Raw genomic sequence first — 22571 nt, 5'->3', positions numbered from 1 at the left:
GAATATAATTTTTTTATTTATATCAGATTGAAATATCCAATAAAAAAAATATCTTAGGTAGTAATAAGTATTCGCACTCTTGAGGCTTGGTTAGTATCTGAGGTTTGATGTGTAACATCTTTCCTCTCGCTTTCCTGAAATATGTGGGAGTGAGTACGTGAACAGGGACGGACGTGTGTAACAAGAATACGGGAAATCGCGAGGTTTTAGATTTGACCAATGAGCGCGCGTGCGTCAAATAATACCAACCAATCTCCCGACAGGATATAATATTACTGTTGCTATTTTATTAAAAATATTCTATATATTTTGTTTTTATTTGATTTTATCAGTTTTCATTAAGTCAATGAAGAGCCGTATAAATTGGATCTCTCGCTCTCTCCCTCTCTCTGCTTAGATTATTACATTTAAAAATAACTGCGGTTGTTTTGCGATTCTAAATTTCAACGCATTTCGACGTACAGGTGAACGAGACGTAAAGATTGTCAAGGTAAACATATTAATGTATTATATATTCATATAGTATGTATGTATGCTGGCGCTAATTTTAGGATTTTTATGTTGGTACTTGAATATCTTATGTTTTCACAATCAGACATATCGATTTATAAGGAAAGTTGTATATATTATGTAATAGTTATGCACATTTTAGAAAATCGTGTATCCTGAGTGCTCGTGAGGTGAAAGCGATGGTGTTATCTCATTCCTAACTAATATTATTAATGTGAAAATAAATTTGTTTATTCCGTTTTCATGGGTTAATACTAAACAACTTATCATGACGCGGATGAGGTGCGGTATCGGTCAAAGTTATTATGCGATATACGATCATATTATATAGAGGTTATATTTGTTTGTTTGTTGTAGGGAGCTAATGATCTGATACGAGTACAATTTTTTTCAACCGTAGAAAGTTACATTATTCCTAAATGATATATAACATAATAACATAACATAATCAGCCTGTAAATTTCCCACTGCTGGCCTCCTTTCCCGTTGAGGAGAAGGTATGGAGCATATTCCACCACGCTGCTCCATTGCGGGTTGGTGGAATACACATGTGGCAGAATTTCGTTGAAATTAGACACATGCAGGTTTCCTCACGATGTTTTCCTTCACCGCCGAGCACGAGATGAATTATAAACAAATTAAGCGCATGTAAATTCAGTGGTGCCTGCCTGGGTTTGAACCCGAAATCATCGGTTAAGATGCACGCGTTCTAACCACTGGGCCATCTCGGCTCAAAATTATATATATATGTTATAAATTATATGAGTATCATTTTCTTTATTAATAAATTGCACTCGTTGCTACTCGATGAATTAGTATTACAATTATTTATTGATTCGCCATTTACTTTCAGTAACAAGGAAAAAATTTTTTCTTCTAATTTTACTGCTTATTAATCTTAAAATATAAGTAACGCTAAAAATTGTCGTGACATTTAACATAATGAGTACCTAGATTTATGAATCAACATCGGATGCGTATTTTGTTTGAGTCAAAGTTTGTCCGTAATAATGTATATGACAAAACATGGTGCGCCATCTTGTTCATTTATACCTGTCGGAAAAGAGCGTCCATAGGATTTGGGCAGCGCTCTAGTGAAGCGTCGTTGCAGTGTAGCGAGGCGGTCATCTTGGATGGACAGTGACGTTTAAGTTTTCCCGCGTACCACGTATGCGACGAATCGCAAATTTCCGACAGAATATTTGTATTCTGTAGTAGAGTCGCCCTTATTGAATTTGGGAATAATCATTTGAATACATGTCCACTGATCATGAATAATCCTGTTATTGGTAATAAATAATATATAATTAACGAAATAGCATTAAATGACAACTTGTTATGAAAAACATCATCAATTTTCACAATAATTGTTTTATTTCGTTCGTATCTAGGTTACGTAAACAATGATCCGCAACAAATGAACACGAATGACACATTGTTAAATTATTTTTGTTATTGTTTTTTACGGGAGAAGCCAAAGCTATGTCCGAAAGTTAAATCTTTGTTACGTGCTATTGGTTTATTTGTTTCTTAGGAAAAAACGTAAATAAACAACATTCAACATGGAATTGACGTTATCATTGGTTATAATCTTTATTAAAATATAAAATTCATTATGGATTTGCAAAAAAATGTCGCTTTGAACGACTACGAAGCTGGTTAAGGAACTTTGTAAAATTTAAGTGGATATAAGCAGTTAAGTGAATGGTATTGTATTATAAATAAATAAATATTGGACAACATCACATACATTACTCTGATCATGATGTAAGTGAACTCTGATGACAATGTAAGTAGCTAAAGCACTTGTGTTATGGAAAATCAGAAGTAACGACGGTACCTCAAACACCCAGACCCAAGACAACATAGAAAATTAATGAACTTTTTCTACATCGACTCGGCCGGGAATCGAACCCGGGACCTCGGCCTGGCGTACCCATGAAAACCAATGTACACACTACTCGACCACGGAGATCGTCAAAATAAAGATACATTAATCAAGAACTGTTAGAGTGGTGCACAAATTAGCTGAGTTATTAGCAAATCGCATGGAATACTTACCTCAGGTTTGTTTGTCTTCATTCCTTCTTCGATAGGAATAGGCTGTACTCTATTTTTTTGATTTTCTTTCGCCCGTTCTTCTAAGGTGAATATGTCCGAAACGCTGTTTGATTTTTGACGATCAGTTAGCAAGTGTAATACAGATTCTACACTGAATACTTTTGTTATATGAAAACTATCTTAATTCTTACAAGATTTGGAGAGTTTTTCAAGAAGATGTGTATCTTAAAGGTGGTCCAACCATGTGATGTAATGTATGTGTTTAAGAATTAAACACATACATTTCGTTCCTGTTCGTCTTTGATGGTAAATATCGCGAGGAAAATTGTCTACTTGAAATCGACAATATTTGTAGGTATGTCAAAGTTAAGCAGCATCAAAATGTGAGACGATTTCACTCATAAAGAGAAAGATTTACTGTCTGTTTTTTTTCCATGAAAAGGCTAATGTACATTTGATTAAATTAAATGTACATTTTCAATACTTATTTAAACAATTATTTGTTAATCACTCAAGAAAAATGGGATATTTTCGAAGAGTTTATTTGAATGCGAAAGTAACTGTATGTATGACTGTCTATGTGTTGCTCTTTCAAGGCCAATAACTAGTATAATATAACAACGGCACGGACGTCACGGTTTTGATAGTAGGTCGTAAAGTATATTCATAAGAATCATTTGAAAAAAATGAGGATGAGTCGGTAGATTATTGTTAGCAGTGCTATTCTGAAAATACTCACTTCGTCGTTTTTTTTACACAAAGTCTTACGGTATCCTCCAACTATTTTAATTGTTATATTACTCATATCAAGTTACAATATATCATGAACGTTTCCTGCAGTAATTTTCGAGTTAGTTCTCACAGAAATACCAGTTATATTTACGTCATTATGTGAAAAGCGTTTATGAAACTATGAATTTGTTTACAAGATCCTTATTCCCGAAAACGCGATAACGTTTTTCATTTTACTAAACACTCTCTGGGATAATAGAAATCTATAGACGTCATAACAAATTCCGCGTTTTAAACACATTAAAGTATCAATAAGATAATTAGATTACAAATTTGGTCAGCTCGTTGGTTTTACCGTCATAGAAGCGGTCACGCTTGGCAACCATGATTCGAATCTTTGCATCGTAAATGTACCCTAGGTTTTAATTAGGCTAGCGAAGTTTAGGTCTGATGTATGAACATACGAAAAGTAAGTGTCGAAAGTTACTATCACAGCGACTACACGATCAAATCAAAATATACTTTATTCATGTAGTTACATAGAAACATTTTTGAATAAAAACTACAAACGTAGTTCGGAAAGTATATTCAACCGAGAAGAACCGGCATGCAAAACGGGAGTTAATCTTTTCCACCATTTTAATTACAGAGTATATAATTATAGTACTATCGATTATCTGTAATATATTATTGTATTGATTTGATTATATGGCTTATTTACTGATAATTATATGAATATATAAGAAAATAATAATACATTGAGAGAAAGTAGAAAGTTTATAAAGTTTTGAGGTAAATAGGTTGGATCTTATCTATTATTCCGGTAATGTGTTTTCATGTGGATTTTCTTGGACAAGCAATGCTTAATTTGTAAGCGCAAATGATTGCTTGTATTTATTAATTTAATCTTCAAACGTCAATCATCGATAGAACGATGGCGCCTAGCAGGGCACGCTGGATTGCGGTAGATCTTTTAGATCATAAGATTAGCATAAATTTATATTTAAAATCCATGTCTGTTGAAAATTAGTAAATGTATATGAAACAAAGACATAAAAATAAATAAATAAATTATAATAATTAATATATAACAATTAAAAAAATTAAGAAAAAAAAACCAGTCTGTGTGGGCCATGTCTTTCACCTGTAAACCGCCACACCTAGTTAAAACCAAAAAGTGATAAAAGGCACGGGCAACTGTAAGCGTGGATGTAGTGTAAATAAAAATAAAGAACGACGGCTTTACAGTGTATGAATGGGAGACATAGAAAAACACTTTAACTATAAACATATCAAATTTTAATTACTATAATAATATTGTACTATGCTATTAATTAAGGTTTCATTTGCCTCCGTATCCAGGGTAGGTACTCGTAAACTTTGGTATATACCCCGGGAACAGACTCTATGCCACACGGCGTAGGACCGAAACTCACAATCCCAACTACCTGGTATATCCTCCCGGTGTCAAACATCAGGGGCCCTCCCGAGTCCCCCTTGCACGAGTCCTTGCCCTCAACACCGCCGGCACAGATTTGGCCATTCCATAATTTCACTTTACGACCCGGAACTTCGTAAGATGGTTGACATTCCTGTTAATAAATTTAGTTAATATTAATGAAATTATCACCGATTCTGATGATCGACCGACTTTGATGTTTTTTGTGTTTATTTGATTTGATCCCTGGTGATCCTAGTTGGACTCAGCGGGTGGCTCTGATCAGACAATAAAGATAATTCTTAATAAATAAAGATACCAAGAAAATGTTATTAAAACGTTTCTTTTTTTCATTTAAACGAATCTTAAGTATTGAGCAAAGGTACGTTACCTTTAAAGGTTTGTATGGTAGTTCTACGTGGAGTTTAACGTTGCTGAAACTCTTCATATCGCTGATAGCGCCCCATCCAGCGACGAATAACATGTGAGGTGATGTAGTCTGCATGATATCGCTGATTGGTAGACATATAGGCCGGATGAAATCTAGATGAGATTAATATGTTAATAGTTGGAATAAATGTACGTGGTCAACACTCTTAAGACTATTAAGTTTAAGAACCCGATGTCATTTTCATTTGTGTAATTTACTCTAGCGAATATATCTTACGAAAACTTTCCTAGTTCGAAAATAATGATGATAACGGCGAATTGAACGCAGTTAAAGGTCAGGCTGTTGCTTTAAATAACTAAATTAAAATATTATTAATATTATAAAAAAATCTAATTTAATTCAATTTATGACGTACCCATCCCGGCTTCGAACGGGTGGTATAAGTGTACAAATAAAACATGAACATCGAAATCTATTGGTTTCTGCGACTTCATTTTTTCCGATTCTTCAACACTTATAGTTAAATATCAGTCAATGTATTCAAAGTCTTTATGCATTATACACCTTACCAATCCTCACGAATGACTGTATCTATTGGTGAATACCGTATTAAAATACATTCGTTAGTTATTTCTGGTCGATCGCATTCACCCGAACAGACGCGTGTAGCCTCCACACGCGTCTGTTCGGGTGTAGAGGCTACACTCGCTTTGTTTTATAATATGTAGTGCTACAAAATTATCTAATATTTCATAAAGTAAGCTAAAGCTAGCTTGACTTATGAAGTGACCACATTTGTAGATATATTTTATTTATAAATCCAAATTACTTTCAATTATATTAATATCGTCACACCCTTATCCGTATCCCATTTATTTAGTGTCAGCCGCATGCCTGACCGACGAATACTCCTTAAAAGTCAGCAACGCAACTGCAAGCCAACAACAAACAACGGGTGTTACAGATAACCATGGGATGCGGTAGTCACTTTACATCAGAAGAGCCTCCTGCTCGTTTGCGACGACAACATACAGGTGTTAAAGGTGCTTACATAGATTTTGGATGTTCCAAGGAAAAAATCCTACTCCCATCGGTTGAGATTGGGTTATCTGTCCGAACAATAATTCTGTTTAATGAAGTAGATTCAACATTCTTACCAGTATACGGAGCTGCATCTGTTAACCTAAGTAATGCAATGTCGTGTCGTTTAAGCGCTGATTCGGGATTGTAATCTTTGTGCGGTATGACTTTTTCAATTGGAATTATCATTACTGGTTCATTACAGTCTTGTCCGCCGCCTTCAACTTCAACGCAGTCCTTATCATAGCTAGCAGTGTCGTATTCACCGAGACGAACGTTTACACTGAAAAAGATTACAGTCGTTACAGGGTGTCCCACGACACTAGTGTTGACTTTTTACAGTGTTTTTCATAAACATTAATCCAATATTTCATCCAATATTAATAGAACTTTAGTCCACAGTAGTTAGAGATGAGAAAATGCGGGAATTTGGATTTTATTGATTTTGAATTCAATGTTTCAATGATTAATAAATTTTCTGCATATAAAAATATAATCATATTTTAATAACTAACTGGAACAAAGTAAAAACTGTAAGAGTATTCGACTCATCACTGATACAAGATATATAAATCCACTTACGGTGTACCAATTCTCAACACTTGTCCAGCAACACAGTGACCAGCCGTCAAAACATATTTGCTACTAATTAAAGCTCCACCGCAGAGCAATTTGATCTTATTATCTTTAATACCGCGGTATTCCAGAATCGTCAACCAGGGATATTGGTCTATTGCTGTCTCATTTCCACCTGGAAATTAGTATAAAGTTTGAAAATCAAATACTGTGTAAAAAGAAACAATATCATTATATATTTATTCACCTATTTATATCGATAAATAGCAATCTGAATTAAGAGTGTTATAAAGTTTGAGATACGCGGATACGTCAAAATGAATCAGTTAAAGAGTACCTACTTATACGAGCGTCGTCAAAATATTAACGAATATAGAATTCATGTTAAAATATACTATGATGGGTATTCCCCTCATGGTATATCACTATTACATCATTAACTTACGAACATTTTAAAGAACGTATAAAAAAAATATTTTTAAATTTTTTCGCACCATCCTTTGTCTATTATTTTTTTGTTAAAGTAATTTTACTTTTTTTTTAATTTTTAAATCAAAAGACGTTGCCGTATTACGCCAAAAAGTCCCAAGGTTCAACCGTGACTCAACGGTGAAAGGTTTGTGAGAAACAGAATATCGGTTAGATTTTTTTCCTTTTTTATATATACACGGAGCAGACATATGACTCCACTCCACCTGATGTTAAGTGGTAGTGGAGTCCAAACGCGAAGATGTACTGCACAGTCTACGAGAATGAACTCGCCATGCGGCGCCGGCCCGCAAGATATCTCTTTATGTCTCGCTTGAAGGAAACCAGGTTATAAGAAGAGGAGGGGAATACGTGGGCTAGTAGAGATTTCCATTTCTTGGAGCTACGACCAAAAAAGAGTTGCCGAATTTCTTAAACAATAGAATAATAAAAAAAGTACATATATATGTATGAGTTATGGGGTGGATTTTATATTTTTGACATGGTAAATGTCCTAACTGGCCGTTTTTTATTAAATGAATGCTTAATAATAAAATCAATCGGACTTTTGGTTTGTAAGTTATTAAAGTTATGACATTTTAAACTCTTTATCGTGTACCTTTATCCACACATTACCACCTAAAATTGCTACAAATCTCAAATTGTATGCTTTGTGGATATTGTTATTTTAATCAGCATTATGAAGCAATGGATTGCAATTTTAGGTCGCGTGGAAAAGCACGCGTCGAGCTCGTAATTATAAAAAAAATTACTGAGAAATAAACGTTCATTGTATCTTGAGTTCATTGTTGATACTCGTATAATTAAATAATTTATAATAACCAGACGTCACGTGTAAATCTTTAAGGAAATACGTTTGATTATTACATTAAAAAAAACATTAAAAGAAGCAGGCTACCAGATATACATTGTTACATGTCTCATGCTCTAAACATAAGCTGAGCGCTCCCAAGCACATTGAAATATTAAAGTTGACAGGGTTTCGTGCAAGCTGTCTAAGTAAGAACCACTACAGCCAAACAGCAACTTAATATAGTTGTGTGGACATAACATCTGAACTCCAAAGGCTGGAGGCGCATTGGCTCATGTAAGGAATGGTTAATATTTCTTACAGCGCCAATGTCTATGGGCTTTGGTGATCATTTACCATCAAGTGACCTATTTGCCCGCCCTACCTACCTACCTACCTGTACATCAACAAAAGGTCCGTCTGCTTTATGTGTTACAATATTGAATTTGTATTGAAGTTACGTTAATATTATCATTCAAATCAAGGTTAAGCTCTAAGGTGTCTTATGAGTTGTTTCTCATATTTATTGGAAAGCATACGTTTCAATGAATATGTCAGTCACTTTAGTCCGTAATATTGGCATTGTTAATTTGTTTCTCGTGCTATGCTAATGGTCAGTCTTTATGTCTGTATCTATAGAAATAACTGAGTTATCTGGTGACAGAACGAAATATCGATGACTGAAACCGGCTGTAGACTTCATTTTAATCAAGAAACGATTCGTTTTACTTATATGAGTCTTGTAATTTCCACGTTTCTAAATGTATATATGCGATGTTAAACTTGTAATTCTGGTTGAAACGTTTCAGATATATTCAGTTCTCCAATATGTGTTTGACTGGTCTCGCTATATATCATTTTTATTTACCAAAAATTTTGTTCCCGGTCGAGCTGTCGAGACCACAGCATTCAGTGCGAGGGTCGGGAGGTGCTGCAGAGGGCATGCAATTTTTTTGTGGGCTCGTTATGATGTTGATTTCGGGTCCGCAACACACGCTGTACTTATCTGGACCTTCGCACCTGTTAATGCACAAGTTAATTATTAAAGTTATAGTAGCTAGCATGGCTGAAACCGCAGACTCCGAGGTCCATGGATCAATTTATGAAATAAAAAAATATTGGTTTATATTTTGTCGCGAAATCCTCACTTAGTATGGTGTTTGGGAGTAGCACAGCTTGCAGTATTTAGTTTCCCGTGCTTCAGGAATCATGGCTGTTGTTCTGCACCTGAACTCATTCCTGAGCTCGTGTTACTTTCCCTATCTCATTGGATTAAATGTAGGTTGACATATTATAGTCAAATTTGAGCACTATAATATGTATCAAATAGTCAAAGGGCATCAAATAGTTAAAATAGTAGTGCTTTTTATTTTTATATTATGATTTTATCGAGCCTTTGCATCTTATTATGAACTGCTACTATGGATAATGATTTTTTTATTTGTAATTAGGTGGATTGGCAAATAGGGCACCTGATGGTAGGTGGTCATCATAACTTGTAACCAGTGGCGCTATAAGAAATGTTTACCATTGCTTACATCACAAATGCGCTAACAAATTCCGAAACTAAGAGGTTATGTTCACTTTAAACTAAAAATGTGTAGTCCATTTCACGACTCGAACTCTAAGGGAATAAAATACTGGCGCGTCATTGGTCGATGCGCCCGATTATAACCGATAATAATCTAGCATGTAAAACAATTCTAAGAAATTATTTTCACTGAAGGTCACGCTCATTCTTCAATGAGCGTACAAGAGAAATTTCTTTGGGAGTTCGTTTTGTGCAATGTGCTTCAAGTACTACTGTTTGACTGTAGAATATGAGACGAAGGGATGATGCCCACCAAGTCAAGTGTGCAAAAAGCGATTAAGTGATTTACTTAATCAAGTAATACTTTACAAAGAAAGTTCATGTCCACTGATTTGCATGTATTTTCGTTTAATACCTAGAGTTTTGTATGAATGTCAATTTTTCCGTTGAGAGTGGCGGGTTTAAAAAGTTTTTCATTGCTGGGCACGAGTGCAAACTGATACACGTTCCAATTTTTGCATCTGGAGTGAAGCATGTACTATCAACCTCTTCCAAGACAGTCTCACAGCATATCTGAAATGAATAAAATGAAAGCCATTACTAATTTAACCAAGTAGGTACCAGTAAGTTCACTAATAAGTCTGGAGAATTTCCAAAATCCCTTCCTTAATGGGGCCTTAATCAACTCTATAAAACGATCCTACTCACCAAATTTCATGGCTCTAACTTTAATATTATACCCTCGGCGATGATGAATCCGTCAGTCAGGACAGGTTATTTTATACATACAGATAATAAGTTTGTAATTAGGGATTTCTTTACCTTTGGAAAATTTTGTTCATTGAACCCACAGTGGGATTCTCTTAACAGTTTTAAGTCCTCATTGGTCCTATCTGGTTTCTGTATTAACGCCATCAGCGATGGGCATTCGAGTACTGCTATGCACTTCCCGTTTCGGCCTGTCGGCGTCGTGCATTGCGACTCTGTAAATAATTAATGTTTTTGTAGTTTATTATTTTCAAATGAGAATATATTTTTATTTCTCTCTCCCCAGATGTTTTCGTTCGTGACTTTTTGAGATACTTTTTAACGCTTTAGTCATATTTCATTTGGCTTTCGTATTACTTTATTTATTTTATATAAATAAAACTATTTGAATCTGCGGCTTCACCCGAACGAAATGTATAAAACTTTACCTATAGCACACAAACGGACAATCTAATTTCATCCCCTCCAGTGGTGAGTTAAAAAAAAGAGCCTATCCTACCTCTGGACTAACTATCTCCGCAACAAATTTCATCTGAATCAGTTCAGCGATTTAATCGTGAAGACGAAACATCAGAGTTACTTTCGAGTTTATAATATTAGTATAGATTAGTTCTAATAAGAATACTATGAATATAAAGGCGAGTATGTATATTTGTTACGCTTTCACGTTTTACGTACATAACGGATAGTAATGAAATGTTTCTTATACCATATATATATATATATATATATTACCATAATATATATGACTAGCTGTGCCCGCGACTTCGTTCGCGTAGTTGTCGGAAACACTATCATGATTATCGTTTGATTGCTCACGTTGGTTTTTGTTATTATAATCGTCAATAAGATTTAATAATATGTTTTACAGTACTTCAGCGTAGATTATATTTTTAGTTTTTTTTTCTTGTGGTAGAAGAACATACTGATTTTGCCCGCAACCCGATCTTGACAACGCGACATATAGTTGGCCGTGTGAAAAGCAGTCTTGACGTAAATAGATTCCTACGTGTTTAAATGTTTGGCCCTGTGATTTATTAATGGTTACGGCAAAAGATAACTTAATGGGAAATTGAATTCTTTTAAAATTAAAAGGTAAATCATTCGGAATCATTGGGATGCGAGGTATAAGCACTGTTTGACCAACTGCCGGACCATTCAAAACTGTTGCAACGATCACGTTATTGCGAAGGAATTTTACTTGAAGGCGGGAAAATTATCGCAGCACCTATTTTTAACTTCAGGGAATGTGGTGGAAGGCCGCTCGGGTTTAAAGAATTGAGAAACTCTTGTGGGTAATGGCTGCATCTTCTTGATCCATTACATTATCAATAGATGTGTAGGTAGTTATATCGCCTGGAAGTTTGGTTAAAATTAGGTCGTTAATTTCGTCAACGCTACTATTTCTCGCCGCCAATATTGCCCTTTGACACATCCATTGGTAATCTTTATTTTCTATTTCGACGATATTAGGGTAAACTTTTGATATTAAATCCTCTATGCTAGTCACTTTTTCTCCTAAATCGCGATCAATTTCAATTTTATTTTCAGAATGAGGTACTTTTCCATCTCCTATTAAAAGTAACTTTGAAGGAAAATTTGTACTTCCTCCCCCCAAATGTGCTCTCATATTCGTAGATAGTTTTAAGGTATGGACAAATTTCCATAACGGTGAACTTTTAAGGCAAGACCTTACAATGTCTGCTCTAGTTCCTCTTAAAATTACCGGTAAAGTTTGTCGAAAATCCCCAGAAAACATAATGGTAATCCCACCCATAATTTTATCACAACTTCTAATATCTCTGAGAGTTCTATCTAGAGCCTCTACATGAGCTCTATGGATCATGGTACATTCGTCCCAGATAATTAAAGAAACGTCTTGTAAAACTTTACCCAGAGGGCCATTTTTGCGAATAGAGCACACGCTATCTTTTTGTAAAGAAACAGTTAGAGGCAGTTTAAAAGTGGAATGAGCTGTGCGTCCACCTGCTAATAAAGTTGCCGCAATTCCTGACGACGCAACTGCCAAGGCTATTTTTCCCTGAGACCTTACTTTTGCTAATATGAAATTAGTAATAAAAGGCTTTCCAGTTCCACCTGGAGCATCCAAAAAAAATATTTTTCCTTCGTTAAAACGAATACTGCACATAACACGATTGTACGCCGTCACCTGGTCATTAACTAATTTTGGTTCATTTTCAGTAATATACTCATTTAATTCATTTACATCATACGGCTTCCGTAGTGCTACTTCTAAAGGATCTAAATTATTATGTGAATTATTCCTTTTTGATGCAGGAAGCCCAAAATCAGTCAATGATTTATCTGAAATTTCATGAATTTTATCTTCAATTAAGATAAGTCTATCATTGTATACGTTATCAGTATAGGTTAATGTTATATCCTGATTTTCATTACGCATTCTGTTTAATATATCTTCACATAAATCATTGCGAAATTTATTCCATAACTATAAGGGGTAAGATGGCTGGCAAAATATAAGGATGATTTGATTCCCGTTGTCGATTCACCGAAGTTCGGAAATTTTGTAAGGCTAACCTCTGTGAACGTTCAACGCTCGATTCCCTAGCAAGATGTTGTTCACTGACCGTTCTTTGATTAGCTAACCTCTGCGTATTGTCTTCAGTTGTTTCATTGCTACGCAAAAGCCGCAGACGCTTTGCATTAGCAGTCTGCCGAGAAAGGTTAGTTCTTTTTCTAGGCATTATAGTGACGAAAAAGATAAAAAAAATGTAGGTATTAAATTTAAACCAAAACGTATCTTGTAATCAATAAAAACAAACATATGGTAAATAATTAAGTACCCGATAATATAATGAAATCTGTATTGAAAAAAAAAAGTATTATAAAGGTTATTTAATTTTTTTTTTTATTTCGATATTTTATCGTAATAAAAAAACCATATATGTTTTAATAAACAAAAACCTAACCAAATCAGAATAATTATGCAGATGACAACCACTTCTAATAAACAAAAATTTTGACAAAAAAAAAAACCGACTTCAAAAGAGAAAAAAAATAATATGCTCTAAAAAGTAAAAAATAATTGCTTATTATTCTACAACTTAATAATCAAGTAACTTATTCTACTTACCAATATGTAGGTACGTTCTGTGTTTCCACGCAGGGAGATAAGTATGTACCTACCCACTTTAAATCTAACTTAACACAAACCTATGAATAACAAACAATGATTACAATATTTTTTAGATTTAAACTATGTAAAATGAAATTAAAAATATTTAGACTATTTAAAAGTCAGCAAAGTTATTACGATAATATATTATAGATAAAATTATTGTCCTTTATAATAAAAAAAGGATCATTAAAATTGGTTGGCACAATTTTGAGTTATTCACCTATTTATCGCGCACATACATAATGCACATTTAAGACTTATATCGTTTTCATAGGGATACCATCATCGTAACAGGATAAAATTAAAATGGGACCCCACGGGAAGCACTACCTTTCAAACAAAAAAAAATTATCAAAATCCAGTGAAAAGTTATGAGGTAACAAACATATAAAAAACAAAAAAATACAGACGAATTGATAACCTCCTCCTTTTTGAAGTCGGTTGAAAACAAACAATATTAACTTAAACGTAATAAGATAAACAAACCGAACAATAAGAAGTTTAGATTGTTTCTCCTTTGGTGTTATTATTCCATAAGGTGATTATAGTACAACCGTGTTGAATATGCTTGAACGTAATAGAATTTACTTGAAATATTGAACTACTAATTTATTTGTGTAGTCATTTTAATCGATATTCACCTATTTGCTTATTTGCATAATTTATTTTCTCAGTGATGATTAATCTGCATCGGTGAAAGTATCGCTCGCCATTTTGAACTTTTTTACGTGTGTAATGTAATTTTTATACCTTATTTATACCGTGAAACGTTTGAATTGTTTACTTGCAAAGTACGAAGGAATGTTCATTGAAATTTTATCTTATATCGTAAGTTAAAACTACAGCAGATTATGATTTAAATGTAATCGATTTTAAACGATAAAAAATAATGAGCAAATAAGCTGATAACAAAACCTAATTTTGATAAATAATTTAACTATTAAGAATGTTAATTTTTTTAAGTCGTTATGTGCATTGCTACTTCGCAGAACTACACCCGCGGGTGAGAGTGGCGAGCGCGGCGGCGGGGCTGACCCGCCTCCCCCTCAGCCGCCGCCGCGCCCCGCCTGCTAGCACACTCTTAACAAATAGACATATAGTGTCACGGACTTTTTTTTTATTATTAAAAGAGGAATATATCTTTCATACACATTTTTTGAGTAACTTAAAACGTTTATGTTGCGCACGCATCGAAAGTCCATAAATGTGAATAATTTTCCCCGTTTTTGCAACATTTCTCACTGTCGCTGCGCTCCTATTGGTCGCAGCGTAATGTTATATAGCCTAAAGCCTTCCTCTATAAATGGACTATTCAACAAAAAAAGAATTTTTCAAATCGGACCAGTAGTTCCTGAGATTAGCGCGTTTAAACAAACAAACAAACAAACTCTTCCGCTTTATATATTAGTATAGATTATTATCAACAAACTCATTTTATCCATGCAATTATCTCAATAAGTAATATACGTTTATGTCTTTGTAATATTGCTGTAAATTCCGTTAATTATGACTTATATTAGACTTATATTACTTAGACTGAGCCGAGATGGCCCAGTGGTTAGAACGCGTGCATCTTAACCGATGATTTCGGGTTCAAACCCAGGCAGGCACCACTGAATTTTCATGTGCTTAATTTGTGTTTATAATTCATCTCGTGCTCGGCGGTGAAGGAAAACATCGTGAGGAAACCTGCATGTGTCTAATTTCAACGAAATTCTGCCACATGTGTATTCCACCAACCCGCATTGGAGCAGCGTGGTGGAATATGCTCCATACCTTCTCCTCAACGGGAGAGGAGGCCTTAGCCCAGCATTGGGAAATTTACAGGCTGATTATGTTATGTTATATGTTAGACTTATAGCATAAGTACTCCGGATCACCCAAGACACTTTAATCGTGATGTCACGGGGCTTAATTGAGTATAAAGTTATTTTAGCTATAACCTCTTATAGATCTGTCTCACGATGACTCTGAGTTAAATTATTGCCGTGTATAAATTCAAATATTTCATTCAATGTAGAGGCTTGCTTGCACTTGTTTAATGACTGTAAAAAATCTATAACTAGTTCGGAAATAAACACTTTTTTCCTATGATTTAAGTTGGCGGACAAGCAAATGGCCACCTGATCACATCATCACCCATAGACGATGGCGCTGTAAGAAATATTCCTTACATCGCCACCGCGCCACCAACGTTGAAAACTAAGATGTTATGACCCTTGTGTCTGTAGTTAGAAAAAAAAAAACACCTCGGACCTAAGAAGTAATGGCGAATGATACTCAGCGGATTTTTTCAAATCTCATATTTAATAAATATATAATTTTATTATCATTACAATTATAGAATAGTTTTTTTTTTAGATTAACGAATATAAATGAATTTGTATATTTTTTTTGCTTTTTTTATTTTTACACGAATCATGTCACGCACACCAAGACATTTTAGTAAGCAGGTGCGTCACTCGTACTAATGCACACCGATAAAATCTGTCTTCGTTAGTGAATAGATCTATAACAGTGTAGGGCATATTTTGTATGGGTGCTAATATCTTATAAGCGACTGCTTAGTGCACGTTTGCATTCCCGCCATAAATAATATAAAGAACCACAACCAATTTTCCTCACGATTCTTTCCAACTGCGTCGGTCACGAAATTCAAACAAAAAGCTATGATAAAATACTAGGAATTGTAGTCGACTGTGGTATATAACGTTCGATCTACCCACAAAACTAATCTCAACGCTCAATGATACATGTATAGTTTATATTATTTCTGTTGTGTTCGTTGGGTTCACTGGGTTTTTTACTGCTGATAAATCATTGTTTAAACGTCGTATGTTTGATACGCGATATCTCTTTGCTTTTCATGGGTATGACGCTATGTGTTTTTACAAGCTTTTATTTAACTTGCAATGTAATTATGTACGGGTGGAATATTGCAACTCAATTTAGATGTAGATATCTTTAACCAATTGCGCTGAAATTTTGTATACACGATCAGTTTGGATGACAATTCATGGTCAATTGTGTGATGTCATTCTAAATCGTGCGTGGCGGAACACCAAAGATGGCGGATTATTTGTTTTAATTGATTCCTACAATATTTGTGTCATATGGAAGGGCTTGATGAGAACAAGTCAAAAAATAAAGTGATGTCACTGTAAAACAATATGCCGGAGTAAGTTTTTACTGCTTGCTAGTTATAATATGGGTATCGAATGAAAGGTCTTACTGAGAATACGTATGCGAGTTTATGAGTAAAAAGTAGTAAACCTTTTTTAAAATAAGCTCTTATTCAAATTAGTTTTTATATCAAATAAGTTGTGTTAAATGTGAAATGACGTTATAAATTAACACACAAAACTTTTAGTTTTAGTGTAAAAGTTTAGTTTTTTTCTTTTTGCGTCTAAACAAACGCTTGTTTTTAAAAAGGTTTTAAACTTTTAATTTATTGTTTAATAAGAAATGACGTCCGATTTAATAGACTTCCGCCTTTGAAGATGTCGTAATCGTTGTACAGTCACATAGAATAGAATGTTAAGGATATCTAAAATTGAATTTTAATATATTTTAATTACTAATGTAAATAAAATGGTGTTTTTGTCAAGTTCCTCTCTTAATTGGAGGGTTCGAAGTTTATTTCTTTATTCTGATACACTGCTACGCTGCTCTGTTGTGATGGACACGTGACCGAATGACATCCGACATGTGCATGTTGCCTCAGTGTTTTCGGACCGCAGAGCATGTGTTCAATGTTGCTTGCCTCGTTTTCCACTAGGACTCCTATCTCTCGATCCACTCTGGATTTCAATTAGAATTACTCTAGACGATGGAGATGAAGAATATCTAAATTACTTATGTATTGTCACCGTGAAAGTGTTAATGAATGAAGTTCAGGGGCATTTTATCTTCTATAGTTTTATCTTCGATATAATTTCGCACAAAAGTATAATTAGAACTATATTAGTTGAAAGCAAAATATTTCTTATCGTATTAAAGGTAAGCAATGTAGATTATACTGGAAAGAACCAGAGAGCTCTGTAGTTGAGCTTTAGCGCTAATTTATTTTTATATATACTTGTGTTAATTAAATACAAGCACATAAGTATATTTAAGGTGGTTACTGCTGAACAGCTTCGGTGAATATATTTTAACTAAATTAGAGAGTTTGTAAAACATGAAGGTTCTTATTATTCCTCGTGAACCAAATAGCCGATGAAAGATATTATATATTTTTTTCTCAAATAAACTTGTCCATGTCAATTTTTAGGGTTCCGTAGCCAAATGGCAATAAACGGAACCCTTATAGATTCGTCATGTCTGTCTGTCTGTCCGGCCGTATGTCACAGCCACTTTTTTCCGAAACTATAAGACGACCTGAGGGTGGTACACTTTTTCACTTCATTTCACTTCCAAAGTTTCAATAACAGTTTCGTCGACATACAAAACGTCATTATTACGCAAATTCATAATGAATATCATATATTTTTTTATTCAAGCTCTCGACCAATGAAATCGCCTCTATTCGATGTCAAATGTTGTACCTATGTTTGTTTTTGAACCTGTCAATCACAGGCTACATAAGTAATAGCCAGTAGTTATGTAACATACAATTTAATCGTTATCATTTTTCTAATTTAGTTTTATCAGTAAATGTCGTTATAGTAATATGTTTTTAAGAAATATGTATTATTACAAATCATCGAAATCGCCTTAGCTATTAGATATAATCACAGAGTTTACAGCTTTTTAATTACTATCATTTGATAAGCCTTTGTTTGTTGATGACTTTTAATTATTTCAATTGTCGTTAGTTATAGCTATCGTTATGATTACGTAATCGGTTTTGCCAGCGATTAAAATGGTCTTAAGTGAAATGTATGTATATTTAACTAATTGGCGTGGCTTCGCTCGCGTTCCAGGGGTTGGTTGTCAGGTGTTAGGCGTTAAATGTATATGTCAATGCCCTTCCTTGGAGGTCAGGCTTGCTTCCTGCTTGTTTGTATTTATTTGTAAGTCTGCTACAACACCACAACGAATTTTTAATTACGAATGAGCCATTCAGACGAGGTATCCCGATCTATGTCTTGTTAGCAGAAGGAATCCCTTTTATGTAGTAGTAGTATATAGAATATCTATTAGTGGTGGTTTTACTTGATGGCAGGGCAGTTTGGGTAGGTACCGTGCACACATCAGTTATTCTACCGCCAAACAACAATACTTAATATTGTTGTGTTCCGGTTTGAAGGGTGAGTGAGCCAGTGTAACCACAGGCACAAGAGACATAACATCTTAGCTCCCAAGGTTGCTTTAGCATTGGTGATGTAAGGAATGGTTTATATTTCTTACAGTGCCATTGTCTATGGGTTATTACATATTCTTATTTATTATGTGGATACAGTATAAATGTTAGGTGGAATTTGAATCGCGAAGTTCTAATTCTCTCCCGGCTCCAAAAAGTGCTTCAAACTACTAACTCCAGTACGTACCTGCTATATGAATTATCATAAAAGATTAGTAACACTCCAAAGTATACAACAATATGAACTAAAGTTAAGTATAAGAAATGACAGTTTCAACTCACGTTCTGCATTTAATATTGACAGAAATTAATTAATATTTGTTATTGTCTTGACGTACCATTCGGACCTCGTGATCCCTATAAGTATTGAAGAACGCATTGGGTTTTTTAGTAGTCCGGCATAGAAGATACGTAGATTTTCCTAAGTATTAATTAAACATGGTTTATCGATTCAGCAATGTTGCCTAACGCTGTGTTTACACAAAGTAATTTAGATAACTATTCTAATTTTGTCTTGAGTTTGATGAAAAAAATATCGGTACATAATTACTTAAAGTTGTCAACAAATACGATGTCGAATAATTGTTGGTGACAATTATAACAGCGACACCGTTAACCGTTCCAAAATAGCTCGATAAAGTACTTTTAAGTCGATAACTATTTTTTAAAAACGTGATTCAACAGTGGAATAAAGTATTAAAACTGTTCGATTATACTACGATTTGATGTTTTTTTACGTCGTATCTCATAATAATAGCCGGTATATAATGATCTCTCGCTACTTTTTGTATACACCTCCGCAGTTTGGATATCATATATTTGAACTAATTATTGAAATATATAAAATGGTCATGGTTTACAAACAGACATCCTGTTGACCTTATCGTGCTAATTATATGTTATTAACATTTTAAAATCAATAATTAAATGCGAATAAATTCTATTAACTAATTAATAGTGAAATAAAATCACAAAAATCAACAACAACAACAAATTAGATCATTTAACACGGTAGAGGTTTTGCGCAAGGCGGTTGTATAGGTATCACTCAAATTAATTAAAATAGTATGTCCAAAAAAATATACTTTAGATTGAACTGTATCTGGAGATTGATTGAGCTAGAGTAAATGAAAAGAGAAAAAATATAAAAGTAAATCTAGGGATAGGCTATCACAATACCGATTTGTTGATCGTCTATCAAAAAAAATATATCAAGAACTGCTCAAATACAAGTGCAATTTTTATTCGATCTCAAAATTACAAAATATTTTTGTAATTTAATCTCATAATTCGAGAATACGGTAATTATGACAGAGAGTTCAAGTGCAGGACTAACGACTTATGCGATTTCCGAGGCTCATGAATATGTCGCTGGCGGCCAGCTTAATAAGACAATCATTTAACAGCTTAGCATTTTTACTTGCCTTAGTAAAAGGTTTAATTAAACTCCTTGACTGTGATATACATTGCAACCCTTCATACACCGCGGGTTATTTCTGATAATTTCTCAACTCTATCGGAGTTTGCCTCCAAGACTTCAAACTAGGTGCAGCTATATAGCTTATAAGTTTATCATTTAAAATCAAAATATATAATACTTTATACAAGTAGGCATGATCCTACTCGTGTGAAGAGTTTTGAATTTTCACTTAACAGAATTAAATTAAATAACTAAACTAACAAATTTATCGTTAATAGTTAACGTTAAGGGCTTTAAAACTGTTAAAAGTTTTTATTCCTTTAAATAACCCCAAGTATTACTGAAATATTATATTTATATACCATACTATTTAAATAAAATTAATTCTATCAATCGTGACTCGTGAGCAAACATATAAGTCTTTAACAGATGTTCATTTAAATAAAACGTGGTTATTTGTATAAATTATATATGTTTTCATTATCATATATACTATATGATAATGAAAACATATATAATTTTGTGCATCTTTCTCGTAGAAGGGAGATAATAATGTTTAAAATTTCTATGATCTGTAAAATGTGTATGTCCAAAAAAAGATTTTTTGATTTAATTTGATAAAAGGAAAGCGAGTTTAAGCTCTAGTTTCTGAAACGGCGATCAAAGTAGGATTAACTAATCGGATCGGTGATTCCTTGATGGCTGGCCTTGGCTACCGATGAGTGTGTAATTTAAATTAAACTTTATTTATCAGCGTAGAAACGAGTCCAACTAAATAAGTTTACAGATTTTGTACATCTAATTCAATGCTCATATGTTTTAATTTTTTTTTTATTCAGGAAGGTGGACTAGCAAATTGTCACAATGGCAAGTGCTAACCACCGGCCAAGACGCTGTAATAAATATTAACCTTCCTTATATATTAACCGTCAAAACGCCACCAACCTCGAAAACTGAGATGTTATGTCCTTTGTGTCGGCTCACTGAACACTTCTACCAAAAAAATAGCAATACCGACAAATGCTGCTTGGCGGCAGAAATCTATACTAAATATTCGGTATACGTTATTATAAAAATGTAGATTTAATTTTTATAAATCCATATATCATAATTATAAGACCAATTTCAATTGAACTTGGTCTTTGCCTGTAATTGAAAGTTCATTAAGTATATAAATAAAATATTTTTGTTGGAAATTCTAATATTAATAAATAACTAAACAAATAAATAACATTAAGTTTGTTGGAAATAAATTAGATGATCATTAAAATGCTTTTTTTTAATTATTTTATGTTAATAATGTTTTTTTTCTTATCGTATGAATCGTGACAATTTTAAACAATAAGTCAAGTCGGTTTAGTATTAATTGATGACTTTACTCATATCACGTGTTTATTAAGATTTTTTATTTTTTTTTGTATTTAGACGTATTGCCTTTAAAAATAATTGTTTCGATTTTAAATATAGAACCGCACGATAAACTGTTATAATTTGCACGGAAATATTTTTATTAAATACCAGTTTTTATTATGAACGACGTTAGATTTCGACCGTTGAATGATTTGTTTGTTTTCCTTAAGTTTGTGTCTCAAGATCTTCAAAGTCATACATAAATGCATATCATGTTTTATTAGGTAACTAATTTATTTTTATTTATCAATTGTCGTAATTAATTCGGTGTTGTGGCGTATGACTAGTTTAAGTCTTGATAAATACTATTACACTGGACTTACAACTTGATAAATAAACATTTATCAAGACACCGCAAAACATAAACATCTCAGAGTCATATGTCACGTATGATAATCGTAAGATGTTCACTCTTAATCGTGAAAAAATGGCACTAAAAACAAAACATTTCAACTTACGTCCTTGTACGCGGCACACGTGTAAAAAAACTACAAACGAAACTATCGATAGAGGCGTCATCTTAATATAAAACTATAACGTCATGACCGAACGAACGACGCGACTCGCCTTTGCGAACGTTCAATGTGTACTGGCCACTGGTTCCTGACTTGACGAGATTCGGTTACGTTGCTTTGTTCGCTACGAGCGGGTATGTTTTATGCAATTCAACGATATCTTAGTCGAGTCTTGATGTGGCCTGTTTATTTTTGTTTTAGACATTTTTGGTTTCTTATCGTTCATGCTGATACATTTGTGTCATCTTAATTACTCGTTACCATTTTAAGGAACAGAAAGGGTTCCGTCGCCGACTTTAATATTGAACTTTGTATGTACGCGGATGTTTTCAAAAGTTACTCGACCCGTCTTTATTATATTTTGCTACTTTCGCTGGGCTAATTGACTAACCATTATT

General features: G+C 33.7%; 2 protein-coding genes across 4 annotated transcripts in view; one reads left to right on the top strand and one right to left on the bottom strand.

Annotated features, from left to right (window-relative positions):
- Mim (missing-in-metastasis) overlaps window positions 1-22571 on the top strand; it is a 201281-nt gene that overhangs the window by 97860 nt on the left and 80850 nt on the right. The gene's annotated exons all lie outside the window — the stretch shown is intronic.
- The window catches only part of LOC113397777 (phenoloxidase-activating enzyme-like), a 67989-nt gene continuing 50003 nt past the window's right edge, over window positions 4586-22571 (bottom strand). The window contains exons 2-9 of one of the 2 annotated variants that reach the window (XM_064218635.1): window positions 22117-22185; window positions 10421-10581; window positions 10014-10171; window positions 8936-9087; window positions 6795-6963; window positions 6290-6495; window positions 5133-5284; window positions 4586-4895 (exon numbers count right to left, since the gene is read on the bottom strand). In XM_064218635.1, the coding sequence (XP_064074705.1) occupies window positions 4638-4895; window positions 5133-5284; window positions 6290-6495; window positions 6795-6963; window positions 8936-9087; window positions 10014-10171; window positions 10421-10581; window positions 22117-22177 (1317 nt within the window). In that variant the 5' untranslated portion in view covers window positions 22178-22185 and the 3' untranslated portion in view covers window positions 4586-4637. Of the gene's footprint in view, window positions 4896-5132; window positions 5285-6289; window positions 6496-6794; window positions 6964-8935; window positions 9088-10013; window positions 10172-10420; window positions 10582-22116; window positions 22284-22571 lie in introns of those variants that run through there. The other variant, XM_026636232.2, reaches the window with a different exon arrangement.

This window comes from Vanessa tameamea, chromosome 23, assembly GCF_037043105.1.
Source record: "Vanessa tameamea isolate UH-Manoa-2023 chromosome 23, ilVanTame1 primary haplotype, whole genome shotgun sequence".
Classification (NCBI taxonomy): domain Eukaryota; kingdom Metazoa; phylum Arthropoda; class Insecta; order Lepidoptera; family Nymphalidae; genus Vanessa; species Vanessa tameamea.
The sequence above is the reverse complement of the archived record's forward strand: the minus strand, read 5'-3'. Positions and strand labels throughout refer to the sequence as shown.